Source organism: Neomonachus schauinslandi, chromosome 15, assembly GCF_002201575.2.
Source record: "Neomonachus schauinslandi chromosome 15, ASM220157v2, whole genome shotgun sequence".
Classification (NCBI taxonomy): Eukaryota; Metazoa; Chordata; class Mammalia; order Carnivora; family Phocidae; genus Neomonachus; species Neomonachus schauinslandi.
In genome coordinates this window covers 59,471,860-59,490,292 of record NC_058417.1, presented here as the reverse complement: position 1 = coordinate 59,490,292, position 18,433 = coordinate 59,471,860, and the positions used below count along the sequence as shown (strand labels likewise).

General features: G+C 45.6%; 1 protein-coding gene across 1 annotated transcript in view; it reads right to left on the bottom strand.

Moving 5' to 3' along the window:
* Positions 1-7,888: 7,888 nt before the first annotated feature.
* Positions 7,889-18,433, bottom strand: part of FOXK2 (forkhead box K2) — a 65,913-nt gene continuing 55,368 nt past the window's right edge. Inside the window, exon 10 of the mRNA XM_021680707.1 lies at positions 7,889-9,987. Within this exon, the coding sequence (XP_021536382.1) occupies positions 9,791-9,987 (197 nt within the window). The 3' untranslated portion in view covers positions 7,889-9,790. The remainder of the gene's footprint in view (positions 9,988-18,433) is intronic.

Below are 18,433 nucleotides of genomic sequence, written 5' to 3'. Positions count from 1 at the left end.
TGTTTACTTGTTAGGACAGAGTTGTAACTTCCAAGCTCCTTACATGTGGAAAGTAAAACCAAAGTCCTTGCTTCCTTTATTTTGAGGCTCTTGTTAGGAGCTTATACCCTTAGGGATGTTAAACGTGTCTTGGTGAGTTGACCCTATAGCATTATGTAATGTCCTTGTTTATACCTGGTAATTTTCCTTATTCTGAGGTCTGCTTTGTTTGATATTAATACAGCCACTCCAACTATTTTTTTGATGTGTTTGCCTAATACATCTTTCCCATCCTTTTACTTTTAACCTGTCCATATCATTTAAGGTAAGTTGGGTCTTATTATTATTTTTTTTTAAAGATTTTATTTATTTATCTGACAGAGAGAGAGACAGCGAGAGCAGGAACACAAGCAGGGGGAGTGGGAGAGGGAGAAGCAGGCTTCCCGCTGAGCAGGGAGCCCGATGCGGGGCCCGACCCCAGGACCCTGGGATCATGACCTGAGCCGAAGGCAGATGCTTAACGACTGAGTCACCCAGGCGCCCCGGGCCTTATTTTTGATCCAGTCTGACAATCTCTTTCTTAATTAAAAAATTTATTATTGAAGTATAGTGGACATACAATGTTATATTAGTTTCAGGTGTACAACGTAGCGACTCAGCAGTTCTATACATCACTCAACACTCACCACAGTAAGTGTAGTTACCATCTGTCACTATACATTATTTTTTTTTTTTAAGATTTTATTTATTTATTTGACAGAGAGAGACACCGCGAGAGAGGGAACACAAGCAGGGGGAGTGGGAGAGGGAGAAGCAGGCTCCCCACAGAGCAGGGAGCCCCATGCGAGACTCGATCCCAGGACCCTGGGATCATGACCTGAGCCGAAGGCAGTCGCTTAACCAACTGAGCCACCCAGGCGCCCTGTCACTGTACATTATTACAGTATTATCAACTATATTGTCTATGCTCTACTTTTCATCTTCATGACTTAGTTTATAACTGGAAGTTTGTACCTCTTAATTCCTTTCACCTATTTCACCCATTCCCCCACCCCCTCTGGCAACCACCAGTTTGTTCTCTGTATTTATGGATCTGTTTCTGCTTTGTTCATTTGTTTTCTTTTTTAGAATCCATATATGAGTGAAATCATACGGTATTTCTCTTTCCCTGTCTTATTTCATTTAACATAATACCCTCTAGGTCCATCCATGTTGTTGCAAATGGCAAGATCTCCTTTTTTTATGGCTGAGTAGTATTCCACTGAAGATATATATACCATATCTTCTTTATCCATTCATCAATCGATGGTGACACTTGCACTGCTTCCATATCTTGGCTACTGTAATAATGCTGCAATAAACATAAGGGTATATATACCTTCTCAAATTAGTATTTTTGTTTTCTTTGGGTAAATAACCAGTAGTGGAATTACTGGATCATCTGGTAATTTTTCTATTTTTAGTTTTTTGAGGAACCTCCATACTATTTTCCACAATGATTGCACTACTTTACATTCCCACCCACCTCGCATGAAAGTTCCCTTTTCTCCACATCCTCACCCACACTTGTTATTCCTTGTCTTTTTGATAATAGCCATTCTGACAGGTGTGAGGTGATCTCATTGTAGTTTTGATTTGCATTTCCCTGATGGTGATGAGGAGCGTTATTGATGAAGGATAGTTGGAAGAAATGCAGGCATGGACAAGGGGCCCCACCCTAAGAGGAAACCACTGTTAAAAGGATTTTACACCATCCTGGAAGGAGCCCTCCACCCTTTCCCACTTGAATGGACAAAAACCTGAATGGGTAATGCACCTGGAGGGTTAATCAGATTAAAACAGCCCTGTCAACAAGCCCATAAAACTCCCCAGACTTAGAAACTCTGGTAGCAACCCCATCTCGGGTCCCCTCCCTCTTTGGGAGCTTTGTACTATCACTCAAACTTCGCTTTGCTGCCCTCCACTCTTCATCTGGTCTGCCTCTTCATTCTTTGTTTTTGTTTTTTTTAAGATTTTATTTATGTATTTGACAGAGACACAGCGAGAGAGGGAACACAAGCAGGGGGTGTGGGAGAGGGAGAAGCAGGCTTCCTGCTGAGCAGGGACCCCGCTGTGGGGCTCAATCCCAGGACCCTGGGATCATGACCTGAGCTGAAGGCAGAGGCTTAACTAACTGAGTCACCCAGGCTCCCCAACCTCTTTATTCTTTGAAGCAGCATGACCAAGAACCACAGGCACTAAAGGAAAAGAAATCCTGTAACATTTTCATGTGTCTGTTGGCCATCTGTGTCTTCTTTGGAGAAATGTCTATTCAGGTTCTCTGCCCATATTTTAATCATACTATTTTTTGATGTTAGGTTGTAGAAGTTCTTTGTTTTGGATGCTCTTTATCAGATATATCATTTGCAAATGACCTCTCCCATTCAGTAGGTGGACTTTTTGTTTGTTGATGGTTTACTTTGCTTTCCAGACTTTTATTTTGTAGTCCCAATAGTTTATTTTTGTTTTTCTTGCCTGAGGAGACATATTCATAAATATGTTGCTGTGGCTGATGTCCAAGAAGTTACTGCCTGTTTTCTTCTAGGAGTTTTATGGTTTCAGATTTCACATTTAGGTCTTAAATCCATTTTGAGTTTATTTTGTATAAACAAAATAAGTATAGTACAAGAAAGTGGTCCAGTTTTCCCAACACCATCTGTTGTCTTTTCTCCATTGTATATTTTTGCCCCCTTTAACTGGGTTTATTTCCTCTCTGTTCTGTTCCAATGATCTATGTGTCTATTTTTGTGCCAGTACCATACTATTTTATTATAGCTTTGAGGAAGATCTTGAAATCGGGGATCGTGATACCTCCAGCTTTGTACTTTCTCAAGATTGCTTTGGCTATTTGTGGTCTTTTGTAGTACAATACAAATTTTAGGACTTTGTTCTAGTTCTGTGAAAAATGCTGTTTGTATTTTGATAGGGATTGCACTAAATCTGTAGATTGCTTTGGGCAGTAGTATAGACATTTTAACAATATTGGTTCTTCCAATCCATGAGCATGGAATATCTGTCCATTTATTTGTGTCATCTTCAATTTCCTTCATCAGTATTTTATAGTTTTCAGAGTACAGGTCTTTCACCTCCTTGGTTAAATTTAATATTTCTAGGTTTTTTATTTTTTAAGATTTTTATTTATTTACTAGAGAGAGTACAAGCAGGGGGAGAGGCAGAGGGAGAGGGATAAGCAGATTCCCTGCTGAGTGGTGAGCCCTTCATGGGTCTTGATCCCAGGACCCTGAGATCATGACCTGAGCTGAAGTCAGACACTTAACCAAGTGAGCCATGCAGGCGCCCCGGTATTTTATTCTTTTTGATGCATTTGAAAATGCGACCGTTCTTTAAAATTTCTGACAATCTCTTTTAATTGGCATGTGTAGGCTGTTTATATTTAATGTAATTATTGATGATTCTGCCATATTTTTTGCTTAGTTCATTTTTTTCTTCCCTTTGGTTTTATGTTCCCTGCCTCCTTTTGTATTTGGAACATTTTTTTGCATTCCATTTACTTTTTAGCTTTTTGTTATATATTTTAGTGATTGCACTACTGATTACAATATTCAAAGTAACTTTTCACTCTACTTCAGAATTAATGTTTCACCACTTCAAGTGAAATGTAGACTTTATAAGTAAACCTTTGCCTTCGTCCTTTATATTGTAATTTTGTCAATATAACATTTGCATACACTGAAAGCCCTGAAAGACAGTAATTGTTACACTGCAAAGTCAGACATCTTTTAAAGAACTTGAGAGGAAACAGTGTATTTGCCCAGATCTTTCCATTTCTGCTGAGCTCTTTCTTCATTGCTGAAGTTCCAAGTTTCTCTCTGCCATTTACTTTTTGCCTGAAGAACTTCCTTTAGTTTTGCCTTCTGAGAGCTCTGCTGGTTTAGGACTCTTAGTTTTCCTTCATCTAGGAATATCTATTTCATCTGTATTCCTGGTATTTTCTGTGGATATAGTATTCTAGATGGATGGTTACTTTCAGCCTTTAAAAGCTATCCAGGCATATGGCCTCTGTGGTTTCTGATGAGAAATCTGTAGTTATTCACATTGTTGTTTCTCTGTATATGAGTCACTTTTCTTTGGCTGCTTTCAAGATTAAAAGTCTTCAGTTTCATTAGTCCATGGTGTTTTGACATGGTTTTCTTTGAGTTTAACTTTTTGGGGTTTACTGAGCTTTGTGAATCTTTACATTTGTTTTTTGTCAAATTAGGGATATTTTCAACCATTTTGTTACAAAAATTTTTTTTTACACCAATGTCTTTCTCCTTTTGCTGGGAAACCAATTAACACATACATTAAATCTTTTTATATTGTCCCACAAGTCCCTGAGACTCCATTTGTTTGTTTCCAAATGTTTTTTTCTGTTTATCCACTGTATTTTTCACTTTAAATTTTTTTTTTTTATTTTAAGATTTTATTTATTTGCGAGAGAGAGAATGAGAGACAGAGAGCATGAGAGGGAGGAGGGTCAGAGGGAGAAGCAGACTCCCTGCTGAGCAGGGAGCCTGACATGGGACTCGATCCCGGGACTCTGGGATCATGACCTGAGCCGAAGGCAGTCGCTTAACCAACTGAGCCACCCAGGCGCCCCTGTATTTTTCACTTTAAAATTTATAACTTTTGGCTTATTTCAAGAGCATTTGCCCTTCTTTAATGGAGTATGGTTATAATAAAACATTTATATAAAAGCTCTAATATCTTTTTCTGAGTATTCCAACACATTTAAGTTGACATATATTAACTTTCTTTTCCCTTTAAAAATGTTCCTGGCTCTTCGTAGGTAAGTAATTTTGGATTGTATTCTGGACATTTTTAATATTATGAGACACTGAGTCTTATTAAAATCCTTTGGAGAATGTTTTTTTTTTTTTTTTTAAGCAGGCAAATAATCTATGTTCAGACTGCACATGCTGATCTGCTCTGGGTGGGCTCTGGTTCTGGTATCCATCGTTTTCCAAGAGCTATTTGGGTCTATGCCTGTGTGCACCACCAGGGGCCAATTGATATGGTAGTTCAGTTAATACAGTCTCTACTTTGTCAGGTCAGTTCCAGGCACATGCAGCTCAGGGTGAACCCAGGGTATCATGTGGTCTTTAGGGGATCTTCCCATATTTCCATCTTCCAGATACTCCTTTTCCTGGTCCTTTGGCTAAAGAAGTTCAGGTTTTGCCTCCCTGTGGTGCTGCACACTAGGACTGGGTCCAGCTTGGGGCCAAAGTTGAGGCCCCAAGGAAGGAAAAACATCACAGGGATTCTGCGCTCCACACACACCCTCTCTGGAGTATATGGGTGTCCCCTTTCCCAGTTCCTCTTGGCTGAGTACTGTGTGTCCAGAGCCACTGCACGCAGCCAGTGCTCTGCCAGGTGGAGAGGGAAGTGTCCCTCAGGTACTCTCTCGTTTGCTTCTAACGTGCAGTTCCGGTATTCAGGCTCCCCAGGAGATACAAGAGGGAAAAATATGGGAAAGTCATCACCATACTGGTTGTTACTGGAGTTTTAATCCCCCAGCCCCAATCTGCCTATTTATTTTTCAGAGAACTGGGATAATTGCTTTATTCCGTTAAGGGCTGTTAGTTGTAACCACTGGGAAGATCTAGGGCAGAGCGTGCTTACACCATGGGGACCTCTGAAGGGCATTTGCAAACTCAGGAAATTTGTGCCCACAGGTTTACCCATCTCCTCAGAGGTCACCTGAGGCCCTGGTTAACATCTGGTGTGTTGCTGTGGACAGAAACGTGGAGGGAGCGGTAAGTGTAAGTCTGTTTAGCGCAGCATTTCCTAGAAACCTGAGTGCCGGCCAGTAGCACCGTGCACTTACACCTCCCGGTTTATGCCAGAACTTACTAGATGGTGACTGCAGGTAGGTTCACAATGTGCCCTGATGTCTTCATTGCAGATGAAACGTGGCCCTAAATGGGGGCCTACCTCTAATTAGCAGTGCTTTTGCCACAGGGGAAGGCCTCCTATCAGTTAGTGAATTGTTTCCTTTCTCTGAAGGTTCCTCTCTTCATCTTTTTCCTGGACAAAGGTAGCTTATCCTCTAGGATAGCTGTCACCCCTGTTTTGACAGTTTTAACTTCAAGGTGAACCTAATGAATTACCAGAGTAACACTGCCTGAGAGAAGGAGGGCTAAGGCTGTACGCATTTTAAAGCATCCATTAACACAGCGTGGACAGATCTAAAAAAGCCCATTATGACTGCTTCCTTCTGCAAGGAGAAATCGTCTCTCAGCGTAGGAAGGAAGCCCCCTATGAGCTCTGTCCTCAAGCCCTGAAGTGCCGCTTCACTGAGCTGCCACAGGGCCTTGTGCCATCCTTCTTGGTACTCCTCCTTCCCCTGCTGCCCAGGGTCAGCAAGCTCCAGGGCACCAGAGCCCACGTCACGGACTTTCTGGCAGCTGGATGGTCATCGTGTTAGAATGTGGAGCTTGCACAGCCACGTGCCTCTTTAGGTGAGACTCATCCCATAGGAGGATAAATCTCAGTTGTTTGCAGTGATCTTGATTCTTAGGTCGAAGGCAAGGTCTATAGAAGAAATGACAGCAACAACCACAACCTCAAACAGGTTTTAAAATGGCACTGTCACAGATAAAAATCAGCAAGACTCCATTACCACTGCCTGTGACCCCCCCCGTGCCTCTACCTTGTGCAAACACTTCTCACCCCTTCCTAGTGGCAGAGCTGACACCATGGTCAGCACAAACAGTTCCTTCGTACATCTGTTCCAGTGCTCTAGACCTTTGGCATGCTCAGAGCACAAGTTTAAAAAAAAAAAAAAATGCTTGCCTCAGTTTATCAAAATGACAATGATACTCTGTATTCAATTAAAATTAGTAAAAATATTTTATTTAATTTCAGGAACTTGGTAATTTTAAAATTTCAAATCTTTGCACACAAATCACCACTGTACTTTCTAGGGTTGTGGAGGTTAGGACTTGAAGATTGTCACTTACCTCCTTGTGTCACACAGCACAGAGATCCCAAGTCCTGGCCCTGCCCCGCCCCTTCTGACCATGACTCAGGGTCTGTGCTGCTGTTCTAGGGAGGACGGCGAAGGGGGTGGTGTCTTTAAGGAGCTCAACTGTTCACGTGGAGACTAACGATGCCAGAGTAAGATGGATCCACAGTCATGCCCAGACTCCTCAGAACATGCCTGTCATGTGTCTCACATGTGAGTTTCTCTTGTGTTTTTGTATGGTTCAGGGCAAAGCTGTTGAAGTTTCTAGTCCCTTGGGGGGGGCTTGGAAGTTTGGCAAAGATCAAAGCAGAAACCTCTTGAAATAAGACATTTAGGAACTGCCGGTGAACAGCGGAGAGTTCAGTGCTACGTGTCTGTTGATGGGCACCAGGCATCAAGCAGGGTAGAAGGGACCACAGGCTCAGTGACCCTGGGTGTTTTGAGGGCTCTTGGAAATTCAGAGCTAAACTGAACATTTTTAAGAGCCTCTGGGATACGGCTGTTCGTTAATCCATGGTTTTTTTCCTACGCTTTCCTTGATATTCTTAAAATACCACGTGCCAATCAATTAGCCAACTGAACGAGGCAACAAGAAAGAAAAGGCCTCAAGCCCTCTGACAAAGGCACACACCAGCTACCTTACACCAAAAAACTAGCCTCCTCTCTTTTTTAAAATTTGAGAACTGGATTTTTTTTTTTTTTTAAATCTACAATCCCAGCAGAAATCCCTCCAGACCCACAAAGTATCTGTGTTTTAGGCTCAGAAACAACCAATCGGTGGACTGGGCTTAGGGAGAATCTACCCATCTTTCTGGATGGTGACAGGTACACAGCTGTGTAGACACATCTCCAGGAAGACATACGATGCATGTGCCCAATCCAGTGTTCCCGCTGGGGCAGTCTTGACCACTGTCCAGAGCTCAGGCAGGGCCTACAGTAGCCATGAATGGCAGGTCTGGACCACTCAGTGGAGCGACCTGACCCTACATAAGACACAATGCAATCCAAGTTATCTTGCAAATTGCAAACCTTCTGAGTAAAAAGACAAAAATATACATTCCAAGGTATCTGTAAAGTGCCTGGAAGATGCAGACTGCCGCCCTGAGGTGCTCCAATCCATCCATGCTTCAGCTTGCAGCTTAGATTCTGTTACTGTCACACACGTGGTATCGTTCACATGATGGTTTTGTTTTTATTTTTTAAATGGCTGAGTTATAAATCCAGCTAGTGTGCAGTAATTTCATAATTTTTAATATGCATTATCTGCGATAACATTGTGACAGCTCCATACTGTGGGTTGACACACAATACTTAGAACAGATTTATCATATTTGGTCTGCAGGTAAATAATAAATGTTTTAAAATTGCCTAAATATACCATTCTGAGCCGTTTCATTCCACCAGGAAAATACAGGGTTTTTTTCCTCTCTTTAAAAAAAATTAAATACCAAAATAACTACATTTAAATAAATAACATGATGATGATGATGACATTTAAAAGTTCACAACAAGGCCAAAGCCCTCACCCCTGGAACACTCCAGAAAAGGCCAGCGGTTTTCTTCTGGGGCAGTGTGACTGAGGCCGGGTGGGGCCCCTACTGCTCACGGTCTCACCTTTGTTTCCTTTCGTCTCACTTTTGTTTTTTGTAGGAGAGAAGTCAGCTTCAGGCCTGCTTCAGTTCTGAGAGGCTGAGGGGGATTTCCTGTTACAAACCAGAGAAGGACCTGGATGTTTCCAAGACCCTTGTGTTAACACGCAGCTTCTGAGCCACCCCAGCAACTGCTCCCCACGAGCCAGGCAAACCGCAGCGTCATCAGGTGGACAGCTGGTTGGACGACGGCTCTGTGCCTAGAACCGGTGACAGTGACTAGCGAACATGCCACGGAGAGACCTGTGACACTTGTCTGAAAAGGGTGTGTGGTATAAGACCGAATCTTTTTTCCAAATGAAGTAGGAACAGTTCTGTTGTTTTAAACACACACAACACTTAGGAGGTTTGTTTTACTTAGAGTGGAAAATTATGCAAGGGACAAAGTCAACACAAAGGAACAAACAACAAAAAGTAGCAGGAAAGAGACCCAGTTAAGTGCAGCTCCACGAGTCCAGCAGTTCTTTCAGTCATGGTTAACATGCGGCCCAGCATGGGCATCCATCTGTCCAGTCTGTCCGTCCGTCCTAGATGCATCAGGCACCTGCTCTAACACGGAAAACCTGCAGATGTCATCAAGTAGCTCCATCTGAACGTTAACAGGACAGACAAAAGGAAATCATTCCATAGGCTGAAAACAAACAACAAAAACAAAACTACATTGTTTCTTTTCCCCAAATGAAATCAACACGAAAGGTCCTGTGTGATTCCAAAATTTCCAGAGTAGAAATGGAGCGATCGGAAATGTCAAAGACCCCGTTATTTTGTAAAGAAAGTACACCTCAAAATATTCTAATTCCACATGTGAACAACAAAATACTGTCTCATCTACCAGTGCCAGCCCCAAGGGTCCTGGGAGGGCGGCGGGGACAGTCCCCGCCCTGTCCCAGCAGCTCCGCTCTGGAGTGACAAGCTGAGCGCGGGGTGGGGAGACACTGCCGGAACCAGGTTTTGTTGCATGTGGTTTTGTTCAGGTGTGACTTCTGTCTTTTAGGAGTTTTAAGGCCACCTGGGTTTTGTGTTTTCAGTGCTGAGGTGAAGTCCAACCGCAGGGCCCTCTACCCACCGAGACAACGCGCTCCGAGCGTCGGTGAGTGGCAGTGTCTCCTTTTGGCACCACAGAGTTGATACTAAGTAAGAAAAGCTGTCCCAGTCGCTAGTTTTGGACACCTTTCTCCCTGCCGGCTGCCGGCGGCGTGTCCACACTCAGGGCGATGACGATGCTCTCGCCGTCTTCCGTCTTGACCCGCTTCAGCTCTGGCTGCTCCGTTTGGTCGCCATTCTGGCGCTTTGTGGGCAGGGAGGCCGACGCCGAGGCATGTGTTGCCAACATGTGCAGAGGACTCGCCACTGCTGCAAAGAGACAGCGAGTCAGACCCCATCTTCTCGGGTGCATCCTTGTCCCCTATCAGGCCCCCAGGGGACCCCAGGCACCCACTGGTCCAGGCTCTCTGCCCGAAGGGTTGGCTACTGTGTGGGGCTGGTATGGCCCGCAGTGGCCAGGGGCACAGGTGTCTGCACTGGACACCTGGGGAGCAGAAATGCTAGAGCAAGTTAGCAATGGGTATTCTCAGTGACAGCCAGCATCCTGATTACTTGAAATAGTGTGTACCTTTCAGAGAACTGGAGGGGGAGGGGGAGGCCGAGGCCCCTCGTGCCCCCCGCCACACTGGGCGCTCCTGATCACTTCACACACGAGGAGGGGAGCGGGCACGTGGCTCAGGCTAACAGCTGCAACAGGGACAGCCCCGTGTCTGTGCCAGGGAATACCCTTCGGAGCCCCGTGAATCTAGGGAGTTTACAAGCAAACATGTTCCCACAAGCCCCTGGGCTGGCTTCCCGGCTTCTCCTTGGTCCCCACCTCCACTGCCAAGCACTTCCTCTCAGCTCTTCATCACAGGCCAGCATGGGACTTCTCTGGCCCTCACCTGCCCCACGCTGTGCACAAGCAGGTCAACGCCAGGAGATGAAAAAAGAAAGTGCCGCTTCCTTAAAGTGTTAAGACAAGGCTGGGTTGAAAAGAAAGGCCTGGACCTCGGTTGGGAAGCGGCAGAACTGCCAGCCTTGTCAGTGTCCCAACGTGAGGTACGTAAGTCCTGATGCTACCTTCAGGCCCCGCCTCAGACCAAACCCTGGAAACAGCCCGGGGAAGCAGAGATGAAGAGGGAAGAAGACAGACGGGGGAATGTGTCGTGGAGTGGAAGTATCAGATGAGCGCAAGGTTGCCCTGGTAACTTGGAAGGAAGGACGGACTTGGGCTACAGAAAGGCAAATCAGGAACTCAAATGCAAGGCCAAGGAGACCAGCCCCAACCCCAGGTGCCTGGCGACGGATTCGTCCAAGGAGGTGCAGGGGTGCAAGAAGCTGGGACGCAGAGAGGATGGAGGGGATACACAGACTCTGCCTGACCAGGGGGCTGGCACAGGGGCCGCCGGGGTGAGCCAGGGGCACGGAGAACAATTCTGCAGGCTAGAGCTACCTTTCTTGTACTTGACTCAGGAACCGTCCTTTGGACAATCTCCACGCCTCCTCCTACAGACAGCCAAGGTCTTCCAGATCTCGGCCACCTGGGTGACCTCATATGCTTCATCTGCCAGGCTTGTCAGCTGGCTTTGTGCTAAGGCCCCTTGTGTGTGACACATGGGGCTGGAGAGAGAGCATCCTCTGGGGCAGATGGGCCCCAACGGGGCTTTGGAGGCCGGCCACCCGGAGAGCTGTCAGACCCTGGCCCTGTGGAGAACATACCTCCTGACCTAGACAGGAGACCAGGGTGGGGCTCTTGCACATGGCCATGCCCTCTGGGAACAACGGGGCCAGCGAGACCCTGGCTAATGGGGGCCTCTGATTCCTGTGCACTGTGTGTTCCTTCATTCAAGACTAAGTGCCCTGTCTCGGGAACAGGGCCGATGCGGCTGTTGGGGCAGCGCTGACATGCAGCCCAAGTTCTTCCAGTGGGACACGCCCCCCCCCCCCCCGCCGCCCCCCAGTGGAAGCGGTGCCCAACACAAGCCACACAGTACACCGGGCACTTGCTGCCGTATGTCAACTGACTAACACACACCTTGTTTTACATGTGTTTCTGGTTAAAGACAACTTACTTAACCTACGGTGGTGATTCATGGACACTGAGCGCATGCTTGAAAGCAGCTCTTCTGACACATTTTCTCCATAAGGCACATCACAGCCTGCGGTGCCTGAACACCAGACCTTCTCAGGACTGTGCTTCGGGTTCATTTTAAACAGGAAAATCAGCAAAAAAACAAAACGTGAAAAAACAGGGCACTAATAGGCTGTGAAAAGACAGGTGTTTATGGTGAGAGCCGTGCCCAGGAGGAGGGGTACTGTCACGTTCGACCTCAGGGGGAGTCAGCATGCCAGATTCAAGGACTGTGCCACCCTCAACACGCGTGCCCCATGAGTACAGACTGGGGATGACAAACAAATGTGAGCAGGCGAGTACGGAGGGTCAAGTGCATGAGGTCATCTCTGGAAGTCCTGCAGAGCACCAGCCTCAGACACGGCGGCCCAACATGTGCTTGGAGGCGTAGTCGCCCTGTCCACGGCTCACAGCAGCAGGGGTGAGGGAGAAACACTGCCCCCTCAGGGCAGGCGCCTCCACCCTCCCTGCTTGAGCCCTCCCATGCCCCTCAGAGGAGTTGGGGGCAGCCCCTCCTGCAGACCAGCGTGGGGAAACACGGCAAAAGGCCACGCTGGTCAAGCAGGTACTCTGCGGGCTCCAGATACAACCCTGCAACAGAGCACAGCACGCAGGCACGAGGACACGGGCACTTGCACCCCCATGAAACCCTTCCACCTCCTTAAAACCTGGCAGGGCCAGACCCCTCGCAGCTGGACCTCAAAGCAGAACAAGCTGGAGGCCTGGAGGCTGTTTTCTGCAAGAGGGGTGACAGCCGCGAGCACGAGGGAGACTCTTCAGGACGACAAGTGAAGCGTTAGTCCGGGACTTTTCCTTTATGGTCACCAAAGAACACAGTCAGCAGAGTAAGGCGACCTTTCCTCTTGACACCCCTGCCCCCCTGACAGAGGCCTAGGGTAGCAGTCGCAGCAGAGACTGAGTGAGTACCTTTGGCCAGAACACAGACCAATGGGGGAAGAGAGGCTGAGGAATGGTCAGAAGCACGTTTTCTGGGAAGCAGGTCGAGCAGCCCCAGAAGCTGCCAGGAAGAGGATCCACATCACGCACTGGCCCAGGCCTGACTTCTATATTCATGCTCTGATACCAAAGCAGACAAAATCTCCAAGTAAACTACAAACAACTTCCCTGACAAATACTGACACAAATAACCTCAACAAGACGTGAGCAAACCAAATTCAACAGCGTATTAAAAGGGTTATACACCATGACCAAGTGGGATTTACCCCAGGGATGCAAGGGTGATTAAACTACAAAAAAACCGAACCAATGCAACACACTGCATCAATAAAAGAAAAAACCCGTGATCATCTTAACACAGAAAAGCACGTGACAGGGGCGCCTGGGGGGGGGCTCAGCTGGTCAAGGTCCAACTTTCCGCACAGGTCGTAAGTTCAGGGTCGTGGGATTGAGCCCCGTGTAGGGCTCCCTGCTCAGTGGGGAGTCTGCTTGAGATTCTCTTTCTCCCTCTGCCCCCTCCCCCACCCCCACCCTTGTCTTGTGTGCACGCTCTCTTAAAAAAAAAAAAAAAAAAGCAAGCATGTGACAGAATTCAACACCCTTTCATGATAAAGCTACTCAGCAAACCAGAAAGAAGGATAACAACATAATAAAGTCTGCAGATGACAACCCACAGCTAACATCGGCCTCGATGGTGAAGGACAATGCTCTCCCCTTAAGGTCAGGAGCAGGACAAGGATGCTTGCTTTTGCCACTGAGATTCAGCAATAAGGCAGCAAAAGGAAGTAAAGGACATCCATATGGAAAAGAAATAAAACTATCTCTACTGGAGAGGACATAATCTTTGTATGTATAAAATCCTAGCAAATCCACACAAGAAAAGAAAACCCCCTAAACCAAAAACTATTACAACTAATAAATGAATTCAGCAAAGCTGCAGGGTACAATATCAGCAGGCAAACACTGGCTGTATTTCTATACCTTAGCAATGAACAACTCCAAAAGGAAATTAAGAAAACAATTCCAAAGGAATAAACTAGGAAGAAATTTAAGCAAGACTTTTACACTGAAAACTACAGAACATTGCTGAAAGAAATTAAAGACCTAAACAAATGGAGACGTCCATGCTCACAGACTGAAAGACGTGATATTCACCCCGCACTACTACCTGGAGCAATCTATAGGCTCAGTGCAGTCCGTATCAAAATCCCCAATGTGTTTTTTGCAGAAATGGAAAAGCTGATCCTAAAATTTGCATGGAATTGTTAGGTATCCAGAATAGTCAAAACAATCTTGAAAAAAAAACAAAAAACAAAAAACAAAGTTGGAGGACTCATACTTCCCAATTTCAAAACTTCCTACAAAACTGTAATAATCAAAACTAGCTCTGGCATAAGGGCAGACACGAAGATCAATGAAAATATAACGGAGAGAAACAAACCCATATATCTGAGGTCAAGTGATTTTTCTATTTTTTTAAAAACAAATTTTTTTATTTTTAATTTTTTTTAGATTTCATTTATTTATTAGACAAGAGAGCACAAGCAGGGGGAGTGGCAGGCAGAGGGAGCAGCAGGTGAAGCAGGCTCCCCGCCGAGCAGGGAGCCCAACACAGGGCCCAATCCCAGGACCCCGGGATCACAACCCGAGCCAAAGGCAGATGCTTAACGAACTAAGCCACCCAGGCTCTCCAGTCAAGTGATTTTCAATAAGGGTGACGAAACCATTCAGTGGGGAAAGCACGGTCTCTTCAAATGGTGCTGGGACAACTAGGCATCCACATGCCAAAGAATGAAGTCAGGCCCTTACCTCACATTATATACAAAAATTAGCTCAAAATGGATCAAAGACCTAAGCATAAGAGCTAGAACTATATAGCTCTTAGTAGAAGAAAACATAGGGGTAGGTAGTCATGACCTCAGATGTGGAGATGGCTTTTTAGCTAGGACACCCCAAAGCACAAGACACAAAAGGAAAAAGAGATAAACAAGACTCCACAATTGAAACTGGTGCATCAGAGACACTATCAGGAAAGTGAAGTGACAAAACCACCGAACGGGAGAAAATGTTTGCAAATCACATATCTGATTAGGACCTAGTATCCAGAATATATAAAGAACTCGTATAACTCAACAAAAAATAGGCATCTGTTTGAAGAAAACATACAAATAACCAAGCACATGAAAAGATGCTCAACACCACTAGTCATGAGGGAGATGCAAATCAAAACCACTGATACCTGGGGTGCCTACGTGGCTCAGTCCGGTTGAGCCTCTGACTCTTGATTTCGGCTCAGGTCACGATCTCAGGGTCGTGGGATCAAGCCCTACCCTGGGCTCCACGCTCAGCGGGGCAATTTCCTGGAGATTCTCCCTCTGCCTCTGCCCCTCCCTCCACTTTCCCGCTCTTAAAAAACAATGAAAACAACTACCACCACCACACTGATACCACTTTACACCCAATAAGATGGCCTTGAGGGGGAAAAAAAAAAAAACTAACAGAAAATACTAAGTGATGGTCAGCATGTGGATAAATCAGAACCTCACACATCATTGGTGGTAATGCAAAATGTTGTAACCGCTGTGGCAGTTTGGCAGTTCCTCAATAAATTAAACACAGACTTGCCATATTAATGAGCAGTTCCACTCCTAGGCTACAATCCCCCAAAATGAAAACAAGGACTCAATGCATATACACGAATGTTCACAGCAGTACTATTCACAGCCAGAAGGTGGAAACAACCCAAATGTCCATCAGCTGATGAATGAATCAACAAAAATGGAAACCTACTGAGCCATAAAGAAGAGCTGACCTAGGCTACAACATCAATGACCTAAAAACGTGATGCTCACTGAGAGAGACCAGATATAAATGGCCCCATATTTTATTTACAGGAAATGTCCAGTGTAGGTAAAATGTCCACAGAGGCAGCAGATTAGTTGCCACCAGGGGCTCAGTAAGAGGGAACCAGGATGTAGCTGCTTACCGGGTATACAGTTTCTTCTGAACTCATTAGAGGTGATGGTTTAAAAACACTGTGAATGTACTTAATGCCACTGACTTGTACACTTTAAAATGGTCGACTGTGTTATGTATATTTTACTACTATTTTTTTTAAAAAAAAGAAATAGATGATTTGAATCCTAAAGAAATACTAGGTATAAAAGAATTACTGCTAATTTTAAAAAATGACAATAATGGTATGGTGCTTACACAGTACAAGGAAGTTCTTTTAGAGATGCTGAAATATTAATAGATGAAATGACACTACGTCTGGATCTGGGTGGGGAACAGATGGGGGAGAATGGAACAAGATCGGCTGTGAGGTAATTTCCGGAATGTTTGACATTTTCCATAATAACAAGCTTAAAAGAAAAACATCAAAGCTGCTGACTTTCACAACTGATTAATAACAGGTACTGCTTTCCTTTCTCCAGAGTGACTTTCACAGGTAAAGGAAATCACAGGCTGTGCAGCACCCAAACGACACCTGACACTGTGTAAGGAGAGCTACCTCCAGGCCACCCCCCTGCCCATGGGGTCTTAAAGCTCATCTGCCACCTCCTTCCCCTTTCTCAACAGCACCTCCTTCACCCACTGGGCTGGGCGCTGCCGCTGGGGAGGAGCGCATCGGGATGGCACGTGAAACAAAGGGATACTGAAGACACAGGTGCTGTGACGTGGGATCACTGCTGACCGGATAAAAAACCCTTTTCCAAGCCAGTGATTTCTAAATGAAAGACTGCAACCAAATTAAAGAACCAATAAACAGATAATTTAAAATGGTTTTTGCTAAAAGATGACTAAAACTGGAAGGAGTTACAATATTTTTTCCACCCTTCCTTCTTCTGAGAGGGAACAAGGTCTCGGGGCTGACCCTGCGGTGATTGTCAATGATAACTGTGTGGCTTTCTTTAAAGCCTGAGATTAAGAAATTCATCTTTAATACAATTTTAATTTATAAGAAGTATATTTTTGGTGGGTTTTTTTTTTTTGAGATTTATTTATTTTAGAGAAAGAGCACTCATGAGCAGGAGGGGCAGAGAGGGGGCAGAGAGAGAATCTCAAGTAGACTCCACACTGAGCGCAGAGCCCAATGCGGGCTCATGACCCTGAGATCATGACCTGAGCTGAAACCAAGAGTTGGAAACAACCAACTGCGCCACCCAGGCACCCCTGTGTTTTTGGTTTTGATTGACAGTAGTAATAACAATTGATAAATCAACCCTTATAGTCACAATTAAATCTTTAACATTTCTGCATTCTCTTGTTGCAGAGTAAAAAATGTCCTCAATTAAACCACATTCAAGCATAAAATATTTGGCATTCGTACAAGATCCGTGAGGGCATGGGACTCAGTGACAAGGGCAGGAGGACCTGTCTGGGTGCTGATATGTTCTGAGAGTGGTTATCAAATCAGGGCAGTATTCAGAGCCAGCAGCACATTTAAGAGAACGGTGTAAAACTTTTAAAATATCAGTATTTTCAATAGTGGACAACTTAATCCTTTGCTTATTAAATTTGTAAAGAAAAATTTTAGATACCATCTTACACATGTGAAAGGGATACACAGTTTTTCCAACTCCTTCCAGCAGACAGTTGGACATAAAAGGCCACTGACTTGCACCAGTGGTTCTCAGACAAGCTGGAATGTGTTAGAAATGCACATTCTTGGGCCCCCAGGCCACACCTGTTCAGGCAGGGCCTCTGAGAGGGAGTCACCGGCCTGCACCATGGCTACACACTGAGCAGGACTCCAACCAGAAGAGGACCGACCATCCACCTCCCAATGCCACCTGCTTCCAGCTCCAGGACCCACCAAGTTTGCTGCATCAAGACCAGCCACAGTGACAAACTTATTCAAAGAGAAAAGAGCAAGGCCCAAACAACTCTTAATACTTAGGAGACACAGAGCCCAAGAAGAAAGCATTTTAAATGAGTAACATTGTAAATTTCTCCATTTGTCCACAGGCTGGCATATGTCAACTATTATTTAAAAACAAAGAACTCTCAGGTGGTTAGTCTTCCCCAGAAAAGGTTCCAGATCTTATTCTTCCATTGCATTTGGGGTGAGGCAGAGTGGGAATCTGAATCCCATGAGGTAAATGCAGGTCTCCTCCATTCTGTAACAGCTCAGTAAGGAGCGGGAGGTCAACACAAGAATTCTGTTCCCTATTCTCTTTCAAAGGAACTGTCTGTGGACACAGAGAGCTGCTTTTGGCCAGCAGCCTGACTCTACGTAGGGCTTGAGGTCCTGCAGGCCACTGCTGAGTCCTGATGGACAGCAGGCGCTCCACACGCCTGGGCAAGGAGCCACTGCTGAAACAGCAGCAGCAAGGACACTGGACTCCCACCCTTCACCTTGCTCCACAAGCCTCGGCGAAAGGAAGTTCTCTGTGCCCTTACTTAAAATCCAAGCTCCCCTGGTCTGTCCTGTCCTCTCTACTAGTTTATGTCAGAACATTCATAGAGAGCTATGTGCACAGGACTCTTGGCTTCTGTCAGACACACAGGCACACCACACACACGCCCAGGGGAGGGCACTGCCACTGGACAGATCTGCTGAGGCACCCCTCCCGGGGGCATTTCAGCAGGTGGGTACCAGCACCCAAACCTCCTGTTACCTCTAGACCACACCCAGGTATCTACACACGACAAGGCAGGAGTATTTCTCTCTAGGTATTT